Raw genomic sequence first — 25,237 nt, 5'->3', positions numbered from 1 at the left:
GAGATGGACGACGGCCGGCGAGCAGAGGGAGAGGTGCCGAATGGTTAGGCAGGCGTCCGGCGCCGGAACTAGAAGTTTTCCAAGCGGCGACGCCAAACAGTGCCACGTCGAGCACACGTACATAGCAGGGGCTCTTGGCCTAACTCCGTGATCTGATCCGAGTTGGAATGGAGAACGAAACCGGGAGCAAGAACTGATGGTTACTGAGTCCTAATCGGAACCGGCACTCCGAAACCCTGATCGGATTCGATCTTCAGCAGGTTACACGAGAGGCATTCGATCCATGTTACTGGCATAGGAAGATGCAGAAGTTTCTGGAGCCTGGCAGCAGTCTTTTCAGCAGCCGGTTTCGCCTGGCACCGCGAAGCAAGATCATTTCCCGGCGTTTCAGCTCGATCTGTCGACGTGAAGCGGCTCCCCGCCATTCAGCTGGCCTCAGCGTGCAGTGTTTAAAATACAATGAACCAGCTGCAGTACCTGCACTGACTTGTTCTCCGGATCTGAATCCCATGGCTCGTTACGCTCTGGCGGTCACCTTCAGGAGCCAGGACCCTTTTCTTCTCCGGAGGTCGCCACCGGTGGCTTCGGGCAGTTATGAGCCGTGACATCAGGCGCCGCGTAAGAAAGGCATGGTGGTGAACTCGCCCTGCCCGGGACAATCGCCCATGTCTGGCCGCCCTCACCGCTGCGGTAACCATCAGCTCGCCTTGGAGCCATTAAAAACAGGAGACCAGATCACCATGATCGACAGCAAACGGTGCGCGCAGGGAAGCACGGATTCGTGTACTCGTTTCCAGCCATGTCTGCGACAGAAGCCCAGGCTCCCGGCACTCGCATTCAGACTCCCGGACCGGCTTCAACGCGAAGCTGGAACGCCGAATTACCTTTGCCGTTAGGTCACGGTGACATCAAACCACGGCTGGTATCTTGGACTGCTGTACGGAGTGCAGCCTGACCATACCTGGGACCTAATTCTCTGAATTTCTTCATTCAAACCGCCACCTTTGGAGCCGAAACTGAATCGCCATTGCCGTTCACTCGTTCCGTGAGTGGTGGCGCCGTGTTGGATCTTAGACCGGCAAATGGAAACGTATACTCATGACCAACCAAGCTTTTCGAGATTCCTGAAACCGAGGACTGGCGTCCAGATCGATCGCCGTCAGGCTCTAGGATCAACCCAGATCACTCTGAGCTAATGCTGAGCTCATGTTGTGAAAGCTTAGGATTACTGCGCTGCTGCCTGCTGGTATGCATAGTGTCCTTTTCTTCATTCAGTGAAAGAGCTAATGCAAAGGTCAAAAGGCAGACGAGTTAGAGCGATGTCACGATTTGTGAAACACATGCACATGGTAACACCTGAAAAGCAGCAGCGTTTTGTGCTCAGTGGCTTTTGAAGAACCGGTTGGCGGTCCTATCAGTTTCAGTTGAATCTCCGGATGGATCCATGTGCAATCCTTAAAGGATATAGTGACGTAGCCTTTTGGTCACATGGTCACACACCACGTTCAGAACTCGGAGTTTCGGCCAGACGAGCGAGTGTGAAATGCTGAGATGCTCTGAAAGCCTGAAGTATGCCGCTGGCTCGAACAGGAGTGTTCAGCAATCAGCATGGAGAAGCAAGTGTTGCTTGGTGGTGCCAAGTGCCAACTGTATTTATCAAAATCAAACTACCACAGGAAATCTCAGTATACGTAGCTCTGGGAAATAGATATCTGAAACCGAGGATATCTGAAGTACTGCTCTGGGAAATAGATATCTAAAGCAAAGAACCAATTGAAACCAAACTGCCAAGTAATGGAGAAGATGTGAATTCAAGTTGTTTGGACAAACTGCAACCGGACTGTGTTCTGAAATGCTGAGATGCTCTGAAAGCCTGAAGTGTGCCGCTGGCTCGAACAGGACTGTGTTCAGCATGGAGAAGAAAGTGCTGCTTGGTGGTGCCAATTGGATTTATCAGAATCAAATTATCCCAGAAAAATCTCAGTACACATACCTAAAAGTACTGCCCTGGGAAATCAGATCTCTGAAGCAAAGAACTCACTGAAACCGGAGTGTCAGGCGATGGAGAAGATGTGAATTCAAGTTGTTTGGACAAACTGCAACCTCTCAAATCTCTGATCGATGGAGGCTACTATGCAGCCATCCTGCATCTTTGGTCTAACAACCCTCTAGTCTCAGTTGTTAGTTGCAGTAGCACTTGAAGCTGTAATTTCTTCTTCTGAATTTCTCGCGCTGCCGGACCCGGACTAGCTGCGGTTAGGCAAAGTACTCCGACTTGGCGACTTGCTGCCGTCCTGGTGAGCATCATTCAGTGTTCCAATCTAATGAGTAGGCACAAAGCTTTTGCGTGCTCGGAAGAAAAACTAAGATCCCGGCAAGATCTCCTTGACACTACAAGCTTGCTTACGCGTCCCGAGGACCTTCTGAATGCTGAAATTTCAGTTTTCCAAGGACAGGATGGCACGCCGCAATGGACCAGTGGCTTGGTACTGTGATGCGATTTCTACAGACAGAGGACAACTCCAAGACCCATCTGGCCATCTCGTCCCTTTCGCCTTGTAACAGATATTCTCAGCAGTAGGCAAGCGATGAACATTGCAGATGCATGAGGGATTCACTGGGGCCAAAAAAAAATTTGCGTACCAGTGCAGTGACGTCAAAAGGCGGCGCCCTCGACCGAGCGATTGTTTCGAGGAAAGAAAAACTGGACGGCGCATGGGGACAAGGCGAACGCCACTCACCGCCGCGGCGCCGCTGCAGGCAAGGAGGAGAAGCCCGGCGGCCGGCGGCCAAAGGGAATCGCGACCGCATCGCCCTGGCGAGCCTCCGAACTGCTTTTTTGGGTTGCTAGGGCAGTGGGGCCGTAATGTCAGAAATATGGCCTGGGCCCAAGAGAGTGAGCAGCCGTTAATTGGTCTGGGCCCATGAAATAAGGCCGTGTTTCTACTCTTTCTCCTCTATTCTGCACTGTCCAAATATAGTCATTGAGATGGGCCTTTACTTTTCAATGACTCACCCCACAAATGACAAGACCATCTTTCGTGTAATTTTCTCTTTTCCTTCTGGTACAACCGTACAAACTGTCACGAGTCATGAGTAGTTTGAGTTTGGAAACACTAGCACAGAGAGGGTGTGAATGCAATTTTGTTCTAAGAATAATATTTTCACGTTGAAAGTTGAAACCGAGACCAGATGGCCGGTTCACCAACATGGTGTTCATATATTTTGCTAGCAGATGGTTGGTTCGATGTGGAGGAAGGGAAATGATTTGATTTCAGTTTCAGTTCCATTAGTTCTTCTTGTGAGTTTTTGTGGTTACATCTTGGTTTGAACATTGAACAATCAAAATGTCCTAAGAGGCAATAGGGTTTCAATGGGCAAAAATTGATTCCATGGTAAGATTCCCACAACGAACTTTATAGAAATACGGCCAGTTTTAGAAGAGAACTTAATTTCCCTAAAACATTATATGTTTTACTCAAATTTCAACATGTGTATATATGTGCACTATTGTATAATGTCCACATTTTTCGTCAACATGTTCCTTTTCCATTCTGGTTCAATTTTTTCTATAAAATGGTCGGTCCAATTTGGGAGAAGGAAAATGATATCGATTTCAGTTCCATTTATTTTTTACAGATTTTTTTTTGTTTACATCTTGGTCTGAACTTCGAACTTCAAACAAAAACATCTAGAGAGGCTAGAGGGTTCAAGATTTCTTACACCAAGTTAGGCAAGAAAATGGGGATTCACTGCAGCTTAGAAAAGTTGGAGAAATGGAACATAATTTCTCTTATGATGTATGTTTATGTTTCACCCACATGGACATGTGCACAGTGCACTATTGTGTAATGCCCACAATTTCTGTTTGTTTTTATGTGTTTTTTTTCTTTGTTGCAAAAGAAAAATATTTTACTTTCTAGTAGCAGATGGTCACTTATAGAGGAAGGTTCCAGTGCTCCAGGCTCTTACGGTGCTCCCGTGCACTGGGGCAGTTGCATCCGTCCGATGCATCTTGGACGGTTTAGATGGAGCTACCGTTGGACTAAGCTCAGTTCAATGAAAAGATAGGGGCTAAAATGCAAAATGTGCATCAATACTGCACCTACACCTTTCATTGTGCATCCAACGGATGCAATCGGCCTGGTGCACCGGTGCACCAGACGGACCGGGAGCACCTGAACTTCTCTCGTCACCTACAGATGTGGGAGGAGAAAAATGATATTGACTCTGATTCTATTATTCGTCTCGTGGTCCTTTATGTTTTCAGATAGTTTGAACTACGAGTAATTGAAGCTGTTCTAATTCCATCAAATTCCACCGAAGCTGATCAATGTTTCCTTTAGTGATGTGCCTTGGCCTTGCGTCCAATACACCCTACCAGCTAGTGCTCTCCAAGAACGTCCAAATGAAAGCCATTGCATGGAGAACATCTTAAAGATGCATCTTTATCTCTGTAGATAAAGTACAATAGACGTCAAATGCATGTCGATGCAGCAGGTTCTGGCATAGTGGGCCCCAGACGTCAGTCTCTCGTCTGTTCCACCGAGTGGCGATGGAGGGAGAGAAAATGAATAAAGAATAAAATATGAACCAACCAGCCATCTTAATATCTTTTGTTGACACGAGCTACAGTTGAATAAACAATGTTTCGTCTAGTTGCCTCCCCATGGACCGGGGATACGCTGGCCCCGCCCGTCAGCCCCTCCTCCAGTTCCGCAGACCGGCAGAGGTGAGTGAGAGAAGGCGCCGCAAGCGTCTAAGAAGGTGTCGTAGCCACACGTCCAGGGCGCCCGACGGCGTTCGGCGCTCCGCCGTCCGGCCCCCGGCGCGACGCGAGGTTCCGGCCGTTTCACATGTAACTTGCCCACTGCACCACTAGGCCGTCCGCTCCTCTGGGCTCACGCGTTCGGAGCCCGGCAAACCCTCGCTCTTCGAGACCACCCCGACCCAACGCCGCTATTTTTAGGCATAGCTTTTGTTTAAACCGACATTCTACTCCTTGGAAACAACCACGTTCTTTAGCATAGCTTTTGTTTTAATCTAAGATAGCTTTTGCTTCTAACTTGTAAACGTGTGTGTAGAGCACTTGATTTACTGGACTAAGAAGCCTGCCCACCTTAATGTATCGCGTTCACCTTTTGTGTTATTTTACGTGTTCTTACTTGTTCTCTATTGCTAACAGGTTCAATGTTGTTCTTAGCGCTGCAAGAACAACAATAATCCAACCTCCTTGAGGTTGTTGTAATCAAGCTATCAATATTGATCTTCTTAAGCAAATCGAACAATATGGCACACTACTACGCATGATATAATAGGAGATGGGGATCTGTTGATGCTCGTACAATTCCGAGAAACCGAGCACTGTTCCTTTTATGTTATATGTTTCACCCACGTGTACATGTACTCACCAACGTGTAGTGTCCACAAATTTTTATGCCATAAAAAAATATCAAGACGTGTGTGTGTGGGGTGTTTTTTGATGTCACATCTTAGCCACATTATACATTAACAAAATACATAAGAATACATCTTTTTTTCCTTTTTAGATAGATGTGAAAGGATATTTGTCTATCCCAAAAAATGCAAGCTAGTACTTATACTGTTACTCCACTAGATACATGTATAATAATGAAATTGCATGCACCATTTTATTGACAGCTGAAGCAATGAAGCAATCAGTTGTGTTCAGCCCCGTTACTGTCAAAACTATTTTGCTCCCCGGAGCTCTCGGCCTCGCCTTGTTGGAGCTCGACGACCCTGTCCACCGCGGCCGCGAGCCTACGAAGCCGCCGAAAATACAAGGCTATGAGCACCGCAAACACCACGGCGCACGCCACGTCGATCGCCCCGCAGATCATCAGGACCTTGCTGAGCATGCTGTCGTCCTGCACGTCCTCGTCATCTCCTCCTCCTGCTGCTGCTTCTGCTGCAGGGAGCTTCACCCAGTAGCTGTACCGGCGCCGGCTCCCGTCAGTCACCTCCCTGGCGCCCGCCGTCAGCGTTTAGTGCTCACACACGCCGTGGTCGGCCGCCGCGGCGACACCGGCGTTGCCCTTTACGTAGAGCGCGCCGTTGCACGAGGCGTTGCTCGCGCACCGCGCCACGCACTGCCGCAGCGTCACGTTGGCCAGCGCCGGCGGCGGCGACGTGGTCCGGAGCACCGTGGTGACGGCCCTCAAGTGGACCATACACGCCTCGCCGCCGGTCCCGTAGCAGAAGGCGTTGCCGGCGCGCGCCGGCGGCCTGTCGGCGTACGCGACGAAGTCCTTGCATTTCCCGGCGGCTGAGCACACCTCGCGGACGCCGCAGGAGAGCGGGAGCTCGCAGAGCCCGAGCGCCTTGTACGAGATCCTGAACCTCCGGTGACGGGCGTCGTAGTAGAACATCTCCAGGTTGCCGTCGCCGCCGAGCGCCAAGAAGCTAAGAGGTGGCTTCTTGACCGGCGGCGAGACCTGCGCCACCATGATTCCCTGCGCGTCAAGCATCTTGAGCCCCGACCCGTCCAGCCTTGCCGATGCCATCGTCCGGTTTGCTGTTGGGGCGAGCTCCCAGTAGGAGTAGCTCGTGTACCCGACGTGGATGTAGGCGGCGATCTTGTCGCCGTCAAGCTCCAAGGAGTAGAATGGCGAGGAGGTCACGCTAGTCATGGACGCGACGAAGTACGCCGGCAGTGTGCGATGCTGGCCCCGTATGAATTTGTCCGTCGGATCGTCAGAGCTTTGCCACGCCTCGTGCGGTTCTGGGCGTCGACGAGGACGAGATTGCCGGTCCTGCCATCCAAGTGGAGAGCCTGCGTGCAGACGTGTCATTGTCACTTGTCAGAGGTTTCAGAAGAAAACAAGAACAATATCTTAACTTTCAGTTTTGCATGTTTCATCCGTAATACATCTGCTTAATGTTTATCCCACTATCATGAACACTACCATTTTTCTGCTGCACACACCAGAATATGTATATCCCACTTTAATCCCGTCGTGTCTTGCGTGTGTGTGGTGAGGCGTGTGGTTTGGTCTGTGTGCATCCAGGATTCCAACAGTACTTAGTTAAAGAGAGACCCCATATCTGGATCCTCCTGCCACCACTGATTTGGATACATACGGTAAAGTATTCGCAAAAATAAAAAAAACTCACTGAACTCTGAGTGTGGATATCGATCGCAATTGTCATCTTCTGTTAAGAGAATGAGGAATCGAATTAGGGAGATTTTTTAAGCATAAAAGAATATTGATCTCATTTTAACACTAATGTTTCCTTTCCTTTTTTTTGCCAAAGCATTATTTTTCTAGAGGAAAGGAGTTTATCTCGTTTTAATACTAGCGCGTGGAAAAATGGAAGTACTCGTCTATTATGATATTGAATGGCGCGCAAAGTTGTTTCTTCGGCTGAGTGCACGTGCTAATTCCTCATCCTATATGCAATTTCCTCATCTGAATTACTCAATATGCTCAAAAAAATTTAGTTATTCTGATAAAATAGGCTCAATGCTACAAGGAATGAATACGGGACATGCAGTTTTTTAATCTTAGAAAATGTTAAAATAAAGTTCAACCCTAATAGCTTTGGCAGGACTAGAGGAGTGGCCTTGTTTACATAGCAAAATAATAGAAACACAAAGGGAAACAATCCGAGCATCCAATTATTAGCCGCTACTTGTTTGTCCCATTATTAAAAATATAATTACTACTGTGATGAATTTATTTCTAAGTGGACAATTTGGAGAAATTTTAGTTCCAGTTCAACTCCTTTTATATTAAACAAAATTGATTTACGCACTCCCCGCGTTTCTATGAAACAGATGTCATAAACCTTCTAAGTTTACGCCTACGCAAATTTCACTTCATAAGCGTAGAACCAAACTTTATTCCTCTATTGTAACGGTTCTTTAGAAAAAAGATAATTTACGTCCTTCCCGCGCTTTTATGAAACACATGCATAAACCTTTTAGACCATATATATGCCAATTCCGCACAGTGGAACAACATGCTTTGGATTTTTTTCCTTTTGTTCCCTTCTCAAAAGTCTAGGAATTTTTTATTAGGTCCGTTGGGTGTTCATGTTGCTTTTGGGCAATCCCAAATCGCATTTCAGAAGGATCGCGCTGATTGCCAGTGACCGGCGGTTCAGCAGCACCGCAGCCTAAATGGCAAGTCTCAACCAAAAACCGTGGATGTAAAGAAGCCTAAACCCAGAGGGAGCCGCCGATGATCCTAGCATTGTTCCATTGCCTACCCCGATCAAGATCCACGAGAAAAAAAATCCTAATCATTCCTCGTCGCAGAACGCTGAACCATGGCGAGATCATGCAAGAACGAAGCATTAAGCAAACAATGGAGAAGAAGAGACGGTGCGCATCACCTTCACGCCTTGTCCCGCCGTGCCGGACAGCCATCCGACCTTCCCGCCGCCGTCCGTTAGCCGCAGCTGGCCGTCCTCCGTGAGCTCGGGCCGGCACAGGGCGCGCGCCACGAACTCCTCGAGATGGTCGGAGGCCCAGACCTTGACGCCGCCGAGGAGGAGGACCAACGAACATGTGCACGCGCCCGCGCGGCCGGCGGCCTCCGCGCTCACGGCCGCGACGAAGCCAGGCTGCCGCTCGCCCCGGGCATCGTCGAGCACCACTGCCCTCGCGGCGAAGCGCGGCTGACGCGGCCCCGTAGGCAGCCGCACGGTGGCCCGGCCGCTGAGAGGGAAGCCAGCCGACGAGCGGGCGGCTTCCCCGTGGAGGAGCACGGCCACGGCGGGGAGCAGCAGAAGCAACGCGCAGGCGCGGGCGCTGACGGCCATGGCCATCACGGCGGCGTTCAGACGACTTTAGAGAAATCCTTTTTTTGCAGGCTCGTCCGATATGGGAGCCGGAAAAATGAAATCGATCGATGGTTTCGATTTCGACTGGATTTAGATTTATCCTTCTCGCGTGCGTTTGTGCTTACATTGTGATTTGAATTCCCGAGGATTTTGAACTGCCCGGAGTTGCCAGACGGCTAAGGTTGGCAGGAGTTAATCCCGTGGCAGGATTGGCGTTCAGGAATGACAATTTGGCAGGGGAATTGACGGTAGCACCATCACTCGTCAGTATCAGAGTATCTAGAATGGCATTGTTACCGCTGAGAGAACGGACACAATTTTCTGTAAGCCTCGGACTCTCTTGAAAATTCGAATGAAGCTTAGCTGTCAAAACGAAATACCCGACGATTATCTTGAGCGTATCTGCGCCCTTTTCTTCGGCATTGATGCTTAGAGATATTTGTGTGAGAAATCAGAGGTGCGGAAGTACGAGGGAAGCAGCGCACTTTGGCTCGTGCGTGCCTTCGTGTTATATAGGCTGAAATATTCTCAACCGTGGAGATTGTAAATTTTGTTACACAATCATGACCGGCTTCTAATTTACAACAACCTGAGAGAATCTACAACTATGGGTCATGTTGTTTGAATACAAGAGAGAAACAATATCTCTAAGCTGATCTATCTATATCTCTAATACTCCCCCTCAATCACAACCGTACCAGATTGAGGCTGTGTTTAAAATTCTCCAGCTGTCGAACTGACAACGCTTTTGTAAATTCATCAGCCACTTGATCTCCGGTTGTTACAAAGTCAATCTGCAGAAGTTTTCTAGAAACACGTTCTCGAACAAAGTGATAATCCACTTCAATATGTTTAGTACGAACGTGAAACACTGGATTAGAAGATAGATACTTTGCACCCAAGTTGTCACACCATAACTTAGCCTGAGTAGGAGCTTGCATACCTATTTCATACAATAGAGTTTGAATTCACATAACTTCTGCAGTGGCATTAGCAATAGCTTTTTATTCTGCTTTGGTTCTAGACTTTGACACAGCCGGCTGCTTGAGTGCTCTCCAGGAAACCAAATTAGATCTTAGAAACACAGCGAAACCTCCTGTGGACCGCCTATCATCAAGACATCCCGTCCAATCTGCATCAGAGAAGGTGCCGACAAGAAGAGAGTTTGACTTACTAATCTTCAGTCCAATTTTAGTGCATGACTTCAAATACCTTAAGATCCTTTTTACAGTCGTCCAATATTCCAAGGTAGCGGCATGCAAGAATTAACAAATCTTATTAACAGGAAAAGAGATATCCGGTCTGGTGAGAGTCAAATATTGAAGAGCACCAACAATACTACGATACTGTGTTGCATCATTTGCACCAAGAGGTGTACCTTCAAAAGCTAAAAGTTTCTCACTGACGGATAGGTGTGTACTCACAGGTTTGCAGTCCGACGTGCCCACCTTTTTCAGCAAATCGGAAACATATTTGTCCTGCGTCAAGATTATTCCATCACGCACTTTGTTTACTTCCAGACCAAGAAAGTAGTGTAACTCTCCTAGATCCTTGAGTGCAAATTCTTGATTGAGTCCTTTCAACAGAGCTGTTGCAGCACCTTGGGTTGAACTGGCAACTATTATATTATCAACATAAACAAGAATAAATATAGAAGCATCACCCTTTGTTGAAATAGAACAAAGAAGTATCGGGCTTTGAAGCTTTAAAACCCAGACTCAACAACTTTACACTTAACCGAGAGTACCATGCACGTGGAGCCTGTTTGAGACCATATAATGCCTTATCTAACTTACACACATAGTTGGGCATGGACTTGTCCTCATATCCAAGCAGCTGACGCATGTACACTTCTTCTAAATATCCATGAAGAAAAGCATTGTGGATATCTAATTGACGGAGACACCATCCTCTAGAGACTGCAATGGGTAGAATAACCCTAAAAGTATCTTCATAGTCAATGCCAAAACGTTGTTTAAATTCTTTTGCAACAAGTCTAGCTTTATATCTGTCCAGACTCCTATCTTGCTTTCTTCTAATTTTATACATCCACTTGCAATCAATAATATTTCTCACCTTTTGTGGTGGAACAAGATGCCAGGTTTTATTTTTCATCAATGCATCATACTCGGCATCCATGGCATGTTTCCAATTTTTGTCTCCTAATGCTTCTTCTAGAGCTTGAGGTTCACCAGTAGATGTAAACAGACCATAACGCACAGTACCATCAGTATATACCTTAGGCTGGCGGATCCCGGCGCGAAGTCGAGTGTGTGGGCGCTGTGGAGGTGGTGGTTCTGCTGTAGCAATCGGAGCCGCTGCAGGCGATGCTGTAGAGTCCCCTGGTGCAGCAGATCCACCGACGCCGGTAGCAGTATGCCCCGATATGATCAAATCCGGGGTCAGATCAGTCAGCACCGATTCGTCGGCCACGTGCGCCGGGGGGGGGGGGGGGTTGGGGGGGGGTAGTGGGGGGCGTCGCTGACGTGTCGGGCGACGAGCAGTGCGGTGAAGAAGCGGGTGGGCCAGCGCGCCGCGTGTCCGGCGCGGAGTCGCTGGAGGTGGGATGGGCGAGAACGCCTGACTCAGTGCGATCCGGCCCCGATCCCGATGGCAGTCTGATGCCGCTAGCCGGCGTATCATCCTCAGGAGACACGCCGGCTCCTTCTACGCCAAGTTCTGCATGCTGTACATTATCATTTGCTGCAGAAAAATTATTAGCTTCTGGAGAATTAATCATTGGTGCATCTGAACCATTACCCCCTGGTCTAGTCGTGTAGGTAGGAAACAAGGAAGAGGGTAGCAAAAGATTTTCAGATCGTAACCTTGCACCAGCGTTGTCATGTAATTTGGAGAAGGGAAAAAGAGTCTCATCAAAAACCACATCTCTAGATATATAGATGTGTCCCGTGCTCACATCAAGGCACTTAAAGCCTTTGTGCATGTTACTATAGCCAAGAAAAACATACTTTTTTGATCAAAATTGAAGCTTCTTGGTATTATAAGGACGAAGATTGGGCCAACACGCACAACCGAACACTCGCAAGGAGGTATATTCAGGTTTAACTTCAAAGAGGCGCAGAAGGTAGAGGATATAGACCTTGGTGACATCTCCTGCTAAGAAGAATGCTCCTCATGTCCCGATCCTTTATCAAGAAAAATTAGGGTGATATTCTAGAACGACATTGTTATCGGTAGCAACACGATGGACAGAGATGGAATTTTTTTTGGCTTGTGGAACATGAAAGATATTGTTTAGTTCAAGATCATGACTAGAGGTGTGAATGATTGATTTACCAATATGACTAATCTTCATATATGTTCCACTCGCCGTGTGGATCTGCTCACCACCATGGTACTTGTCACGGAAGGAGAGCTTCTCAAGGTCGCCCGTCATGTGATCAGATGCGCCAGAGTCCGTGTACCAATTGATGTCCACGGAGTAGAAGTGTGTAGCCGCTGCAGCAACATGTCTTGGTTCTGGAACATAAGATTCATCATACCTATGCCAGCAGCGATCTGCAGTACGTCCAACTTTGAGGCAGACTTGGCAAAGTGGACGATTGTTGTTGTTGCCGCGTGTCTGTTGCTGGTTGTTGTTGCCTTGGCGCTGAGTGTTGTTTCTGCTGTTGTTGGCTCCACGTCCACGACCAGGAGCACCATTGCCGCGACCACCATTTTTGCCGCGTCCTCCTTGACCTTGATTGCCACGGCTAGAACCTCCGCAATTTGCCATATTGGCAGGGGACCCAAAGGACAGGTTGTAGCCCATAAGCTCCATGCGAGTCTCGAAGGCGAGCAGCTGTAAGTATAGCTCGCCTACCGTGATCCCTTCAGTCCTGACCAGCACAGCAGAAACAACTGGATTGAAATAAGATTCCAGACCCGTGAGTATGTACTCGACGATCTCATCATCATCAAGTGGACGTCCAGCTGCCGCCATCTCGTCAGCAAGTGCCCGCATCTTGCTGACGTATTCAGCCACCGTCAGGTTGCCCTTTTGGGTGGTGGCAAGCGCGAGGCGCATATTGACTGTGCGCGCCCTGACTTGCGATGAGAACATGGTCTCAATCGCGCTCCATGCTTCAGCTGCGGTCGTCTTCGCCGCAATCTAGAAGAGCACTTCCTTTGATAAGGAAGAGAGAAGAAAGCTGAGGACCTATTGATCCGATGCCAGCCATTCTTCATAGGCCGGGTTGGAGACCTTGACGATCTTGCCATCGCTGGCCTTCTCATCAACCTCGGCAACCGGCGCCTTGGTTTTGCCGGTGATGAAGCCTTCAAGTCTCGCGCCACGAATCGCAGCAAGGACCTGAGCCTTCCAGGTTGCATGATTGATCTTGGCTAGCTTCTGAGAAACAGGATTGGTGATCATCGGGTTCATGGCAAAGCCGGAGGAGGAGGAAGAGCCGCCGGACATGTTTGTTGATTGGATCTATCCTAGATGGCTCTGATTACCATGTGAGAAATCAGAGGTGCGGAAGTATAAGAGAAGCAGCGCACTTTGGCTCGTGCATGCCTTCGTGTTATATAGGCTGAAATATCCTCAGCCGTGGAGATTACAACTGATGTTTGTTACACAATCATGACCGGCTTCTAGTTTACAACAACCCAAGAGAATCTACAACTATCGATCATGTTGTTTGAATACAAGAGAGAAACAATATCTCTAAGCTGATCTATCTATATCTCTAATAATTTGCACATAATGACATAAATCAGCAATGTATCGTTTACGTGCTGACACTGTAACTGTCGGCGTCTGTTTAAAACAGCATGCAAACGTGAGGGTTGAAAGAAACGGAAGAACACGACCGTGCCAACTGTTGTTTGTGCTCTTTGCGTGCGCGGCAGCAGGGCTATGCAGAAACAAAAAAGGAAATGATGGAGGACCATATCGAAAATGTATACACAGACAATTATGAACTCTGCTCATGGCGTCGTGACAACCATGGAATGGAAGACACGATTTCCCGTATCCCATGGGTGGGAGTTGCATTCAGCAAAGTGTAGTTACTAGATGATTCTGCATATTGCACCTAATTGAAAAACTAACCTTTTCCTCTCGAAACAATTAACAGTGCGATTATTTGGCAAAGGCTGATTCTGTTTCCTCTTTGCTCGTGGTCTAGGTCGAGCAAAGAATCTCGAAGAACGGCCCCCTTTTGAGCCCATGGAGCAGCCACGGCCAGCATCCAGACTGCAGAATGTGAGCTGCGTTCCTTCGCGTTCACTTCATCACTATCACCAGTCACAAGTCAGCCCGAGATAGAGGAAATAAGATCATAAGCAGGATCGACCTGCTTGTACATGCAACATCAACACAGGAGATGGGAAGGATTCAGATACCAACAGATTTCGTCACGACCGTCCACCAATGGAGAAATGCTATTAATCATTTATGTACATCAAGTGTCGTCTACATCTCAGTTTAACTTAATAGCAGCACCCACGAATCAACCAATGCAACCAAACGAGGCAAGGGTGATATACAGCAAATGTACATCGAACCAAGTAACAATAAATAATAAGCAGCAGCTACCAATCACCACCAGCCGTATAGACAAACATCCCTATTTGGCTATTTCTTTCCACCAATCATAGGCTGACCACCATTTGAGCTACCCATTGTAGTGGGCCTGCCAATCTTATTTCCACCATTGAAACTCTTCACGTCAATCAAATCGCTGAATAGATTGTCAGGTATGTAGTATGGTCTGCTAGAGGATGGCGAGGAATCTTTTGGTTGTTGATTCAAGTTCATTTGGGATAGAGTGGCAGTCAGTCCGTTGCTTGGTGGAGAACCCACAGAACTATTATGCTGGATTGACTGGGGGGTTGCAAATGGTGCGTTTGAGATTGAAGAAGGGGGATATGAAGCTGGGGGAGGTGCATAGGTGGCTGCCTGAGCAACAGGAGAAGTAACAGGGCGCGGATCTTGGTAATTCGCCGAAAGGAAAGGATTAGAATCAACAGCTGGAGGTGTAGGCGCAGCCCAGGGTGGTGTGGGATAGCCATACCCAGATGCATACACCGGAGGCTGTGGTGGATATGCTCCGGTTTGGGCCCAAGGTGCAACGTAATTGCTGTTCTGTTGAGCATATGCCTGGTTTGTTGTGTGAGGTTGGTAGTTCGAAGGGTATTGTGGCACCCCAGAAGGATATTGTTGCCCATTTGTAACTGTAGGTTGTTGAGGCCCATTTTGATTATGTGTAATGGTAGGCCCATTTTGACTCTGTGTTGGAGAATCTGTTGAGGTTTCAGGAGTGGGGCTGCACAAGGTGAGGCTTAGGAGGTTGATCATATCCAGCTCTTTTGATTCAGTGCTGCTGCTGGGAGCTGGGTCAAGAGGAACCAATGCATTGCTTGCAACAGAAGATGGCGACTCTGAACCCACTGGATCAATGGGTACAAGGGCGAGGTCCCCAGTGCTTGATAACGCATCATCGCTATTTACTACGGATTTGTTTTTCCTGCGGATGCGTAAAGCATGAAGTGCTAACATACTGTGAATGAAAGTAAAGTTGGTATTCTACAGGTTATTCAGAAGTACCTTTGAGCTAGCTGGGCAAACTCATCTTCCTCTTCATCAGCAATGCCATTATTTTCAGGGGGTGCAGATGGTTTTACTGCAGGAGCCTCCCTAGGAGCCTCAATTGTCTCTCTCAGTGGTGCTTCAACCGCCAAAGGAGCACCAGAAACCACAGCATCATACTTTGAAAGTACACTTTGTAAGAGATCATTTATCTCCAGTCCTTGCTTCAGTAACTGCTCATTCCTAGAAAACATTAAAGACCTCAAAAGTCACATGCATGCTATACAGCAGATACAACAATGCATGACCACAATAAGCTACAATGGATATGAAAGAACAAAGGGAACTATATTGCAGATCAAAGAGAAAGGAGCAGCAGCAATTACAGAACAAAATGTTTACCCTGTTGAACTGACAAATTGCAAAAGCTTTTGTTGATTTGAGCGACACTGGGTCACAAGATCTGTGATAATTTCGTCATTAACAGCCTGGGTCCAAAATAAATTTAACAGGTCTGTCACTGACATCAATCAGAGCAAAACATGCTGCCAGTAATAACACATGGTCAAAAGACACAACTTTTGGATGATATAGTTCTTTCATACCGTACGATCAGATGGGTTTAAAGCATGCACCATATCGTTCAATAGGTCTGTCACATTTCGAATATTATTCAAGTCCCCTAAACTGTAACAAAAAAAAAGACACTGTTAAAATCACGAGACAGATTAACTGGGAGAGAAAATGCGAAATGAGTCAATACGGCAAGGAAAGGGGCATAACCTCAGAGTCTCAACATCTGAGGACATTCTGTCACTCAGACTTCCTGCAGCATATCTGGGCGAACTAGAATTATGTGTAGCAGGAGGTGTAAATATTGGTGGGGCATCTATAGGACGTTTTGGGAACACCACACCTGTCGTCTGTAACAAAATTTGAAAGTTACCAAAGATAGTTGCAACTAAAAGGATTATTTTGAGAAAAGCCAGAGAGGCAGAAATGGATCTTTGCCGCTTCAGAAAATAGAACTTGGAAAAAGAAATGCCACTCAATATTCTGTACATGGAAAGATGCCACTCAAGTTTTCTGAAGCTTTGAAATATCCCATTTCCTCTCCTTTTTTTTTTCATTTCCCATCTTTCTCTCCTAGAAATGATAGAAAAGGATAGGGAACGAGAGAAAAGTGTGGGTGTTGGGGGGGGGGGATGACATATTTCAAAGCAATAAGAAGCTTGAGTGACATTTCTTTTCAAATTCCATGCTTTGGAGTAGCCGAAACTCAATTTTGCCAGAAAAGTAAGGGGTGCTGTGGCATAATCACACTATTGATGCATGTTGAATGCAGGACATGGTTCTGAAACCACGTTGTTAATTCATGGTGGAAACAGTATATTGTTTGACAACATATAAAATAAAAAGATACTTCAAATCCGGGGGAACAAACAGGGATTAATTGCATACCTTTACTTCAAGATATGCCCAATGATATTGCGGGTATTTACTTCCAGGTCCACCAAATGCCTCTTGCCAGGAGTCTAAAAGTAATAATATTTTATCCCTTACTTGCATATCATTCTGAAAGCACATTCCAAAAGAGAAATTGCTTATCATCCTAGCAGAAATATGTCAAGTTCTTAAGAGGTAGTGGAAAAGGAACATAGGAACGGATCACAAATAAACTAAAGTGGATCTTTCCAGAACCAAAAACTATGGTGTGTCAAATGATCCAACGGAACTTAGGTTAAGCCATTGATGTCGTGAGGTTAAAGAGAAGCTGCTCTAACAATTATGACTCAACTAAAACAATACTTTCAAAAGTGAAGTTGGGGCACAGATTTATGACTTATCGTTGCAAAGGACTTTGAAAACAAAAGTAAAAGGTGTCTTCTGGTAACTGCAGAATATGGAATTATGAGCATCTGAACATGAAAAACCCCTGCACACCACTTTGATGCACTGATACTAATAATGACTCATTGGTGCAGTATTTACAAGGAGCAATGTGCACACATACGACACCACCACCAGCAGCGAGATGATGGACATTATTTGGGAGAGAAGAGGATCTGACTCAACAGTTCAACAGTGATACAAACAAGCATCTGTTCACATTATAAGACCAGTTTATCGATGGTGTCACCCATGAGATTCTAAAGTCTTCAGACCAAAATATTAATGGGGATTAGTGTGCTCTCCAATAATGCACTCAACTACTTCAATGCATACATGACCACTGAAAATACTCAAGGCTACAAAGAATCTGGTTCAAATTTGTACTCTATGAGAAAATTATAGGAAAGACAAAAGAAAAGAAGAGTGTTACATTATACCTTCTTCTGAATAATTTTGACCATTTCTTGCAGAACATGCTGCTCAGCAACTTCAAACCGGACATATTCACCACAGTTCTTCATCATTGTCTCCAAAAGCTGCACCAGTTTGTAACTGATATGAATAAAACAAAGGAAAATAAAGCATGGACGCTTATTGTGCAGTGAAGTATAAAAAAGCCCACATGTTTAGTCATGCCATAGTGAAAGTACATACCGTCAAAGCAAAGAACTGAACCTTTGGGTCCTTGTTCTGCAATCTCTTTTTCACTGCCTTCACCACATCCTTCGTTTGCCTGATTCAGATTCAGATGTTCAAAAATAAGTATGATAAGCTGATAGTTACCTGGTCCAACAAGTCTTAGTTTATCCAATCCTGATAGAGTAAGCGGAACAACACCATCTACATGTCAGTCAAGTAATACAAACAAACAAAAAATTTTTAAAAATATAACTGAGATTCTACCAAGTACCAAGAGGGAAAGGCTGAATGGGTTCCAAATACAAGACCAAACCTATGAACAGCATACAGTTACAAACAAACCTGCAATGTCAAGCTGGTTGTGTCTGCATGTCAACAGCATGGGGCCATAGTTTGTCCTTATCATGAATAATCATTACAATACAAAGTTAGACAGTGTCAGCATGATTTGTTCTGCTCAGCCTCCCATGGAATTCTGATGCATTAAACAGAATGTTTCACTCCTTATCTCCAACATGGGCAACACTTGCTGAAAGTAATTCAGAAAAAGTATCGAAATGTTATTATCCTAGAAGCTACGTCTCTTTATGAATTTTCTCACTTTGATTGACTTCTCCCCACGACAGCCACAAATCATCCCATCGTCCCATGCAGCTATGAAGGTAAAGTTCACAATCGAAAAGGGCCATCGCCTATCAGGAAGAGGATGTGAGGGGACAAAAGCAGCAAATTCACCCCAAAAAAAACACCCGATTCTAGAGGGCCGAAAGATCATATTTGCTGCGCTTGAGATATCATTAAGTAGTAGTAGCCAATTTGGCCAACACGCAACGGCGACTGCGCTTGCCACACCTAATAAAGCCTATTATCGGAGGCCACGACTTTTCCGCACCGCACCAAAATTCCCCACACAGGCAAGCCAGGCAGGCACGACGAGCAGTGGGAGGCAGCGCGTGCTCACCAGACGTCGGCGTTGAGGATGTCGCAGATTTCGAGGTTGACGGCCCAGTCGGGCCCCATGAGCAGGTGGCTCGTGGCCTTCTCCACACGCGACGCCGCGCTCGGCGCCGCCGCGGGTGCCGCCCCCACGACGGCCCCCGACGGGTACATCCCTCCGCCACCGGAGACCCCGGGCGGCGAGGGCTAGGGTTCCGGCAGCCTCGAGGAGGAAGGCGAGCGGTAATTACCGGCTCCGCCCACCGGCGCCGTTATTAGCGAGGAGGGTTTGCGGAAAAAAAATCAGGGGCGGACGGGCGGTTTGGCAGCGCCGCGGAAGCAGCCCTCTTCCGTTAAGAACTGAGCCACCGAGGAGGAGAAGCGCGGAGAAAGGGTGCTTATCTGTCGAGCTCTCGTGACCTGGCTGACTCACGACGGGTGGGCCCTCAGCCCGAGAACCAGCAGCTTTAGTTGGTCAAACTAAGTACATTTCCTAATAATTTATGTGCGTCTTAAGGTGAATTTCATGGTAACTAACTACCATTTACTATGTTCCAAATGGCGAAAACATAGAGGCTTCGTCAGCATAAAGTGTTCAACGTTTTTTTACCAAATTGTCCAGGCTTCAGAAATACCGTGATGCAGTAGACTTCTTTAATTTTCTAGGGTGATTCAAAATTTTACAGCTCCCAGTTTTGCCATCCAAGAACCTTAAGCCGGTGCGGCGGCTCATGTTTGGAGCGACTCAATTGGACGGTTCATTTTGGAGGCATTCTCGTGCTGTTATGTATTGTTATCCGTTTGGGTGATGAGGTCCATGGAGATGACGGGATCATCAGCAAACTAAATCATTGTTGCGGCGTGTTCGTAGCCCTCTAATGCGAGGATGGAACAGCTAACCACTCCTTGGAACCGGTAGCGACGAAAGCTTCCAGCTAATGAACTAAATATATTCATGTGGCGTTGTGATTGTGCGATTGGTACCACCACTAAATGCGACGCGAAATTGGGTCGCAGGAGGGCAGGGGGAATGATTTGACTATCTGATGCTTCCAAAGACACGGAAAAAACGTAGAGAGAGGGAGGGGGCGTGGAAGACATATCCTACAAATTAAAAAAAACATCACATTGTTATATAAGACCGCAGAAGAATTAACGAATTTTACATACACCCAGTTAGCACGTTAGGGTGTCCTGAAGAGTCTAACATCAGATTGTCATATAAAACGGCAGAAGAATTAACAAATTTTACATGCATCCAGTCAGCATGTCATGGTGTCCTGAAGAGCCTAGGTACATGTGCTAAGAAAGAATGGAAGTGAAGCAACATCAGGCTATACAGATGAAGTTACCGCCATGCAGAAGTTAGCGTCATATCTTAGAATGATAAGCTCGACAAAGAGGATAAGAGCATCGAAGATCTCAGCACTTTCCGCAGCAGTATATAAGGACATACTTCACAAAACGAAGATATCGGAAAGAGTAGCTTGAGCCTCCAAGAGCGAAGTTCCTACGTGAGTTCCTAAAATTAATAAAATCCCTAAAATTCATGCGAGAGTTCCTAAAACCAATAAAATACCTAGAACCATCGTCATAAGATAGTCACCGAGTCCGTTGTAATATACCTAATGTAATGTAATATTTTTTCTTCTTTGTTTTAAAACCATATATAAGTATGTTTGTTTTAATAAAGTAGTTTCCATTTATCTGTATCTGCTGGTCGTGTTGTGCGTTGTAAGTCTCTGTACCAAGGATCCTATAGGAAAGACGTCTTCGGTAGTTCTCGTTTAAATCTGTGTTTGGTAGTTTGAGAGAACGTTATTGCCGTAGAGAAGTGCTCTCTTCAGGTGGAACTGCCTGCGGAGACTACAGATTTTTATGCCACATAGTCATGACCGTAGATAACCAGAGATAGAAGACTGCTTATTAAATATAGACTTGCGATAAATACGATGAGTACCAAGTAGAATTTCACAACCACATAACACACCGGCTATGCGGTCGGTTTCGCCAACCTAAAATGATCCTGCAATACATATAAAATTAATCAGCTCCTGAGTATATAAAACACTAATCATAAAAGGATCAAAATTAATAAACGAATAAACAAATACACAATCCGCAAATTCTAATCCAAATATCTTAAGCATATAACACAAGCATCCCAATCTAAATATTCTAATCCTAATCTTCACGCATTTGTTAATCTATCTGTGGCAACTTGGCAGATTTTGATGTTCCAATTCCAATGACAAACTACAGTTTTATTTTTCTTTACCTATTAGCAATTATTTTAAGGAACATTTTTAGATGATTTTTAAAATATTAGAGGCTATTTTTTGAAAATAATTAGAGGATCTTTTTTGAAAATAATTAGAGGATCTTTTTGGGAACCGAGGAAGTCCAGTTGTAAAATACTGGATGGCAGCCTACCCAGCCCACCGAACCCGCCAATCCACCGAACCAGCCCGTTACAAAACCTTGCTCGCGAAGTTATGGGCCCAGCCTGTCCAGCCCGAGAATGACAGCACTAAACACACTCACCCCGTCCCGTCCATCGCCATCGACCGAACCCACCAAACTTCGCAAGAGAAGGCCCCTCAACCTACGACTCGCGGCGATCTCCCCGACCACGGCGATGGCCGCCGCCGCCCTCCGCTCCTCCTCCGCCGCGCGCCGGCTCCTGCGCCTCGCCCCGGCCGCATCCTCGGCGCTCTCCGCTGCCTTCCGCCCCGCCGCCGGTGTGGCGCCGCTATCGCGCCCGATCGCCGCGCTCTCAGGTGCTCATCGTCCCCGCATCTCTTCGACTGATTGAGCATGTTGATGACCGGATCAGGCTGATCTCTTTTTTCGGTGTCGTCCGGGTTGCTTCCTTGTTAGGATGTTGCTAGATATGGTTGCCCTAATTACTAGAGGGATTAAAACTCTGGATTGATGCTAGTGGGAAGATTTTATTGCAAGATCAGAAACTATAACTTACTCGTAGGTAAGAATATTGTTGTACGGGAGTCTGTGGTTAACAGGAGTTGACATACTCTAGCTCGGAGTATTAGCATGAAGATTCGGAGTTGCCTCACCACCAGCTCAGATGTGAAATGTGTGATCCTGTTGTGTTTCTTTCTGTGCTGATGTCTACTCAAACTATTGAATGGGCGCATTTTCTTATTTATTATATAGGACGCATGCATTTTGAGTGATGTTTCTTGAAAGCTAGAACATTGGTTTCTCGATAGCAGGCTCTTGCATCTGAAGCAACTTGACAAAAGGTTCTCTAGCTTTTGTTGAGTATACAGGCCTTGGCAAACTAGCAACAATGAATTGTTGTTTATGTTTTTCATGCATGGCGTCAGGGGTGATTTGAGATTTAGGGTTAGTTCGTGCTATGCTGATGGCTGTTACGTAGGGTTGATTTGAGAGAAGGTGTAACAGTTGCGCCCACACTTAGCATCAGTCCTAGCTTAGCTCTGTTAATAGAAAAGTTGAAGGAGACAGTTTTTAATTTTTAGGTACTGGTACATGATTTGTTTTACTTCGCGTCTTCAGATATCTTGTGGTTTAGTAAGGAACTGATTGGAGTAAGGGATTTTGCTCATGAGAATGTTATTGAATAAAATGAGGATATAACATTTTGCGCCATGCAATCTTTGAGGAAAATGTTAAGCTGCTTAATACTCCTCTTTCACTTAAATATGTGCTGGATTTTGTAACTGAAATGGTTAGATTGCAGAAATCACAGCGTACCAGAGATTATGGAATGAGAAAATCTGATTGATGTTGATGCAATCCTAGTTGTGCCCATCAATAGTGTTGGGTCTCTGTCTGTATTGGTTTGCTTTCAGTTGAGACAGTATAATTAGTTATAAAAGTCCAAGTCTTTTGGTTGTTATCCAGTTTAATTCGACAGTAGATGTGCCTCAGTTTCAGGTGCGACTAAGGCCAGTTCTGCGGCCATCAGATGCTTGTCAGTTTTAATCACAATTATAAATAAGAGGCAGGATCAAGAAAACGATGTAGCTTCATGCAGCACAGACACCTTTGTTCATTGACTGTTCAGAGCTCTTTACCAGAGCCTTTCGCCCTTTCCAACGAATTGAGATGCTATTCAAAGTGGTTAATTGCCTTAGTAAAATTGTGCAACTCTTTGGATTTTTTTTAAATATTCTAGTTGTTAGGAAATCTTTGGAAGAGTCAGCAATTCCTTATTTGTTTTCATTTGGTGTTATGTTAATTTAGCATTTTACTTCAAACTTCTCAGTGCTGATTAGCTTGCTCATGTTATTAACTTAGGTGGTAACAATCCTATCTCATGGAATCTGAGGCGCTTCTTCAGTTCGAACGAAAAGCATTTGCCTGCAATATCTGACCCAGAGATAGAGTCTGCATTTAAGGATTTGTTGGCCGCCAGTTGGAATGAACTTCCAGATTCTCTTGTAGGGGAAGCAAAGAAAGCAGTATCTAAAGCTACTGATGATAAGGCTGGTCAAGAGGTTTTGAAAAATGTATTTAGTGCTGCAGAGGCATGTGAAGAATTTAGCGGAACCTTAGTTACCCTAAGAATGGCTCTTGATGATCTTTGTGGCCTGACTGGTGAGGTCAGTATTCATTATCTCTAATTTTCTGTGCCCTATGCTTTTTTTTTCATTTGTGCTTATATCAGTCTGATCAAGCCTAGCCTTTTGCAGAATGTGGGTCCCTTGCCTGGTTATATTGAAGATGCTGTTAAAGCTGCATATAATCGCTACATGACATATCTGGAGTCCTTTGGTCCTGAGGAAAATTATCTAAGAAAGAAGGTGGAGACTGAGTTGGGGACAAAAATGATACACCTCAAAATGAGATGCAGTGGCATAGGTTCTGAGTGGGGAAAGGTATGTTTCTCTTGAATGTTACTTGTCCCTGTTGTACAGTTTGCTTCATTTTCGTCTTATGCTGTAGAATGGTTTTTCTAGTACCTTTTGTGATTCTTGATGCTTGCAGAAGTTTCTCTGCATATAACTCTGTGTGGATTAGTTCACTTTAAGATTATGTTCGGTGTTCCATATGCAGTGTTGCTGTATTCCTAGCAACAACTTGGTCATTGCTTGACTGATTTATAGCTGAATTTTTCATGCTTGGTATTTTGCCTATCTCAAGAGAATCTAATCTGTATTTCCCACAACCATGCATTCTTTTCCATACCAAATGAAAGCCCATGATTTCCAAAAAAAAAGGGATTAAATTGGTCAGTTACCACTGGGTTCCTGGTTCCTGGTATCGACTATATTTCACTTGGTACAAAAAGAGATAGGGGTGGAGTGGCTACTTATTTCAGCATGTCAAACAATCTTTTGCCATTCAATCTTCTATGGTCATCATAATTCTTTTGACCATTTGATTTTGCAAGTTCAAGGAAAGTACACTAACAACCAACCATAGCTGGCTGTGAGTGTTCATGCACCGAGTGCGATAGCAACATGTGGCAAGGCTTGTTAAATTGGTTTGTCCTGTATGCCATAGAACTCCAGGTACTGGAAAATGCATCCAACCGAGCACTTCAGGTGTGAGATCTGAAGAAATTGGTATATGTTTCCCTTTTCTCCAAGTTTCACCATAAACCAGCAAAACAAGCATGCATTCTGACTTATACCTGGCCGATGCTATCTGGTCTTGCTTCACTCGTGACACTACCAGCAGGCAAGCGGTTTTGTAAGAATCGCATGCGTATAGTGTTTGGGTTTCCAGTGAATTATTTTCTGACAAAAAATGAATTGTGTCCTGCTCAACCTCAATCATGTATGGAATCATGTTCACATTTCGATGTGCATCGAACCTGCTTGTTTTGCCAGGACTTAAGCTAGTGAATTTGCATATATTCAGGACTCCTTATTCATGTCTTAATTGTTGGTACTTGCAGATCTCCCTGATTGGCACCTCAGGGATCTCAGGTTCCTATGTTGAGCTAAGGGCCTGAAGGGAAGTCTGTAGATCAGAACCATGGAATCATCAATGGGCCAAGGAAACCTGTAGATCAGAACGGGTTCGACTTTTTCCATTTTTTCTCTGTAGCTACCATGGCAATAACAACAAGTTCAAACAACTGTGCACTTGAAGTAACTCCGGATGATCCAGTCTTTGTTGCTGTAATAAGATTGTGTTTCTGAATGTTCAGATATTCTGCTCCTGGGCATGTGCGTGAAAGTTTGAAACCTGTCGATTCTGTTCATTTTTAGCATACGTCTGACTTCTGTTCATCCCGTGTCAATTATAAGTTGAAATGAAGTATATATTGATATGCCATTAACCCTTTATTCGCAACTTGAGTTTGAGAAACAGCAACAACCTTGTGGCCTGCATTGTGTTTATGCTTTGGTTTAGCAATCTGTATCTTCACATCTGTTCGTTCTTTGTTTGCTCGCTCTATGACTAAGAAGCTAGTTGTTATCATGG

At 45.6% G+C, this 25,237-nt stretch overlaps 3 protein-coding genes and 1 non-coding gene across 7 annotated transcripts; 1 reads left to right on the top strand and 3 right to left on the bottom strand.

Annotated features, from left to right (window-relative positions):
* Positions 1 to 5,698: 5,698 nt before the first annotated feature.
* On the bottom strand, positions 5,699 to 8,439 carry LOC112895563 (putative receptor protein kinase ZmPK1). The gene is made up of 2 exons (XM_025963525.1): positions 8,359 to 8,439; positions 5,699 to 6,793 (listed from the first exon to the last, which is right to left on the bottom strand). Exons 1-2 carry the CDS (start codon positions 8,390 to 8,392, stop codon positions 6,006 to 6,008), a joined length of 822 nt encoding a protein of 273 aa, XP_025819310.1. The 5' UTR covers positions 8,393 to 8,439; the 3' UTR covers positions 5,699 to 6,005.
* A 4,155-nt stretch (positions 8,440 to 12,594) lies between these two features.
* On the bottom strand, positions 12,595 to 12,733 carry LOC112896068. Its single transcript, XR_003229357.1, has one exon. It is a non-coding gene; the product is annotated as a small nucleolar RNA Z247 (small nucleolar RNA).
* Positions 12,734 to 13,368: 635 nt separating this feature from the next.
* LOC112893540 (TOM1-like protein 6) lies at positions 13,369 to 19,170 on the bottom strand. Of its 4 annotated transcripts, XM_025960931.1 has the most exons (10): positions 18,837 to 19,170; positions 17,891 to 17,969; positions 17,674 to 17,772; positions 16,805 to 16,918; positions 16,127 to 16,266; positions 15,949 to 16,030; positions 15,746 to 15,831; positions 15,362 to 15,586; positions 13,865 to 14,049; positions 13,369 to 13,667 (listed from the first exon to the last, which is right to left on the bottom strand). In XM_025960931.1, the coding sequence occupies exons 1-10, from the start codon at positions 18,983 to 18,985 to the stop codon at positions 13,492 to 13,494; spliced, it is 1,335 nt and encodes a 444-aa protein (XP_025816716.1). In that variant the 5' UTR covers positions 18,986 to 19,170; the 3' UTR covers positions 13,369 to 13,491. The 4 variants fall into 4 exon arrangements, with proteins under 4 accessions (XP_025816716.1, XP_025816717.1, XP_025816718.1 ...); XM_025960932.1 differs by having other exon boundaries at positions 13,557 to 14,049; XM_025960933.1 differs by lacking the exon at positions 13,369 to 13,667 and having other exon boundaries at positions 13,977 to 14,108.
* Positions 19,171 to 21,360: 2,190 nt separating this feature from the next.
* On the top strand, positions 21,361 to 25,087 carry LOC112895988 (succinate dehydrogenase subunit 5, mitochondrial). The gene is made up of 4 exons (XM_025964022.1): positions 21,361 to 21,591; positions 23,099 to 23,403; positions 23,494 to 23,679; positions 24,705 to 25,087. The coding sequence occupies exons 1-4, from the start codon at positions 21,450 to 21,452 to the stop codon at positions 24,759 to 24,761; spliced, it is 690 nt and encodes a 229-aa protein (XP_025819807.1). The 5' UTR covers positions 21,361 to 21,449; the 3' UTR covers positions 24,762 to 25,087.
* Positions 25,088 to 25,237: the final 150 nt, after the last annotated feature.

This window comes from Panicum hallii, chromosome 5 (assembly GCF_002211085.1).
Source record: "Panicum hallii strain FIL2 chromosome 5, PHallii_v3.1, whole genome shotgun sequence".
Lineage (NCBI taxonomy): Eukaryota > Viridiplantae > Streptophyta > Magnoliopsida > Poales > Poaceae > Panicum > Panicum hallii.
The sequence above is the reverse complement of the archived record's forward strand: the minus strand, read 5'-3'. Positions and strand labels throughout refer to the sequence as shown.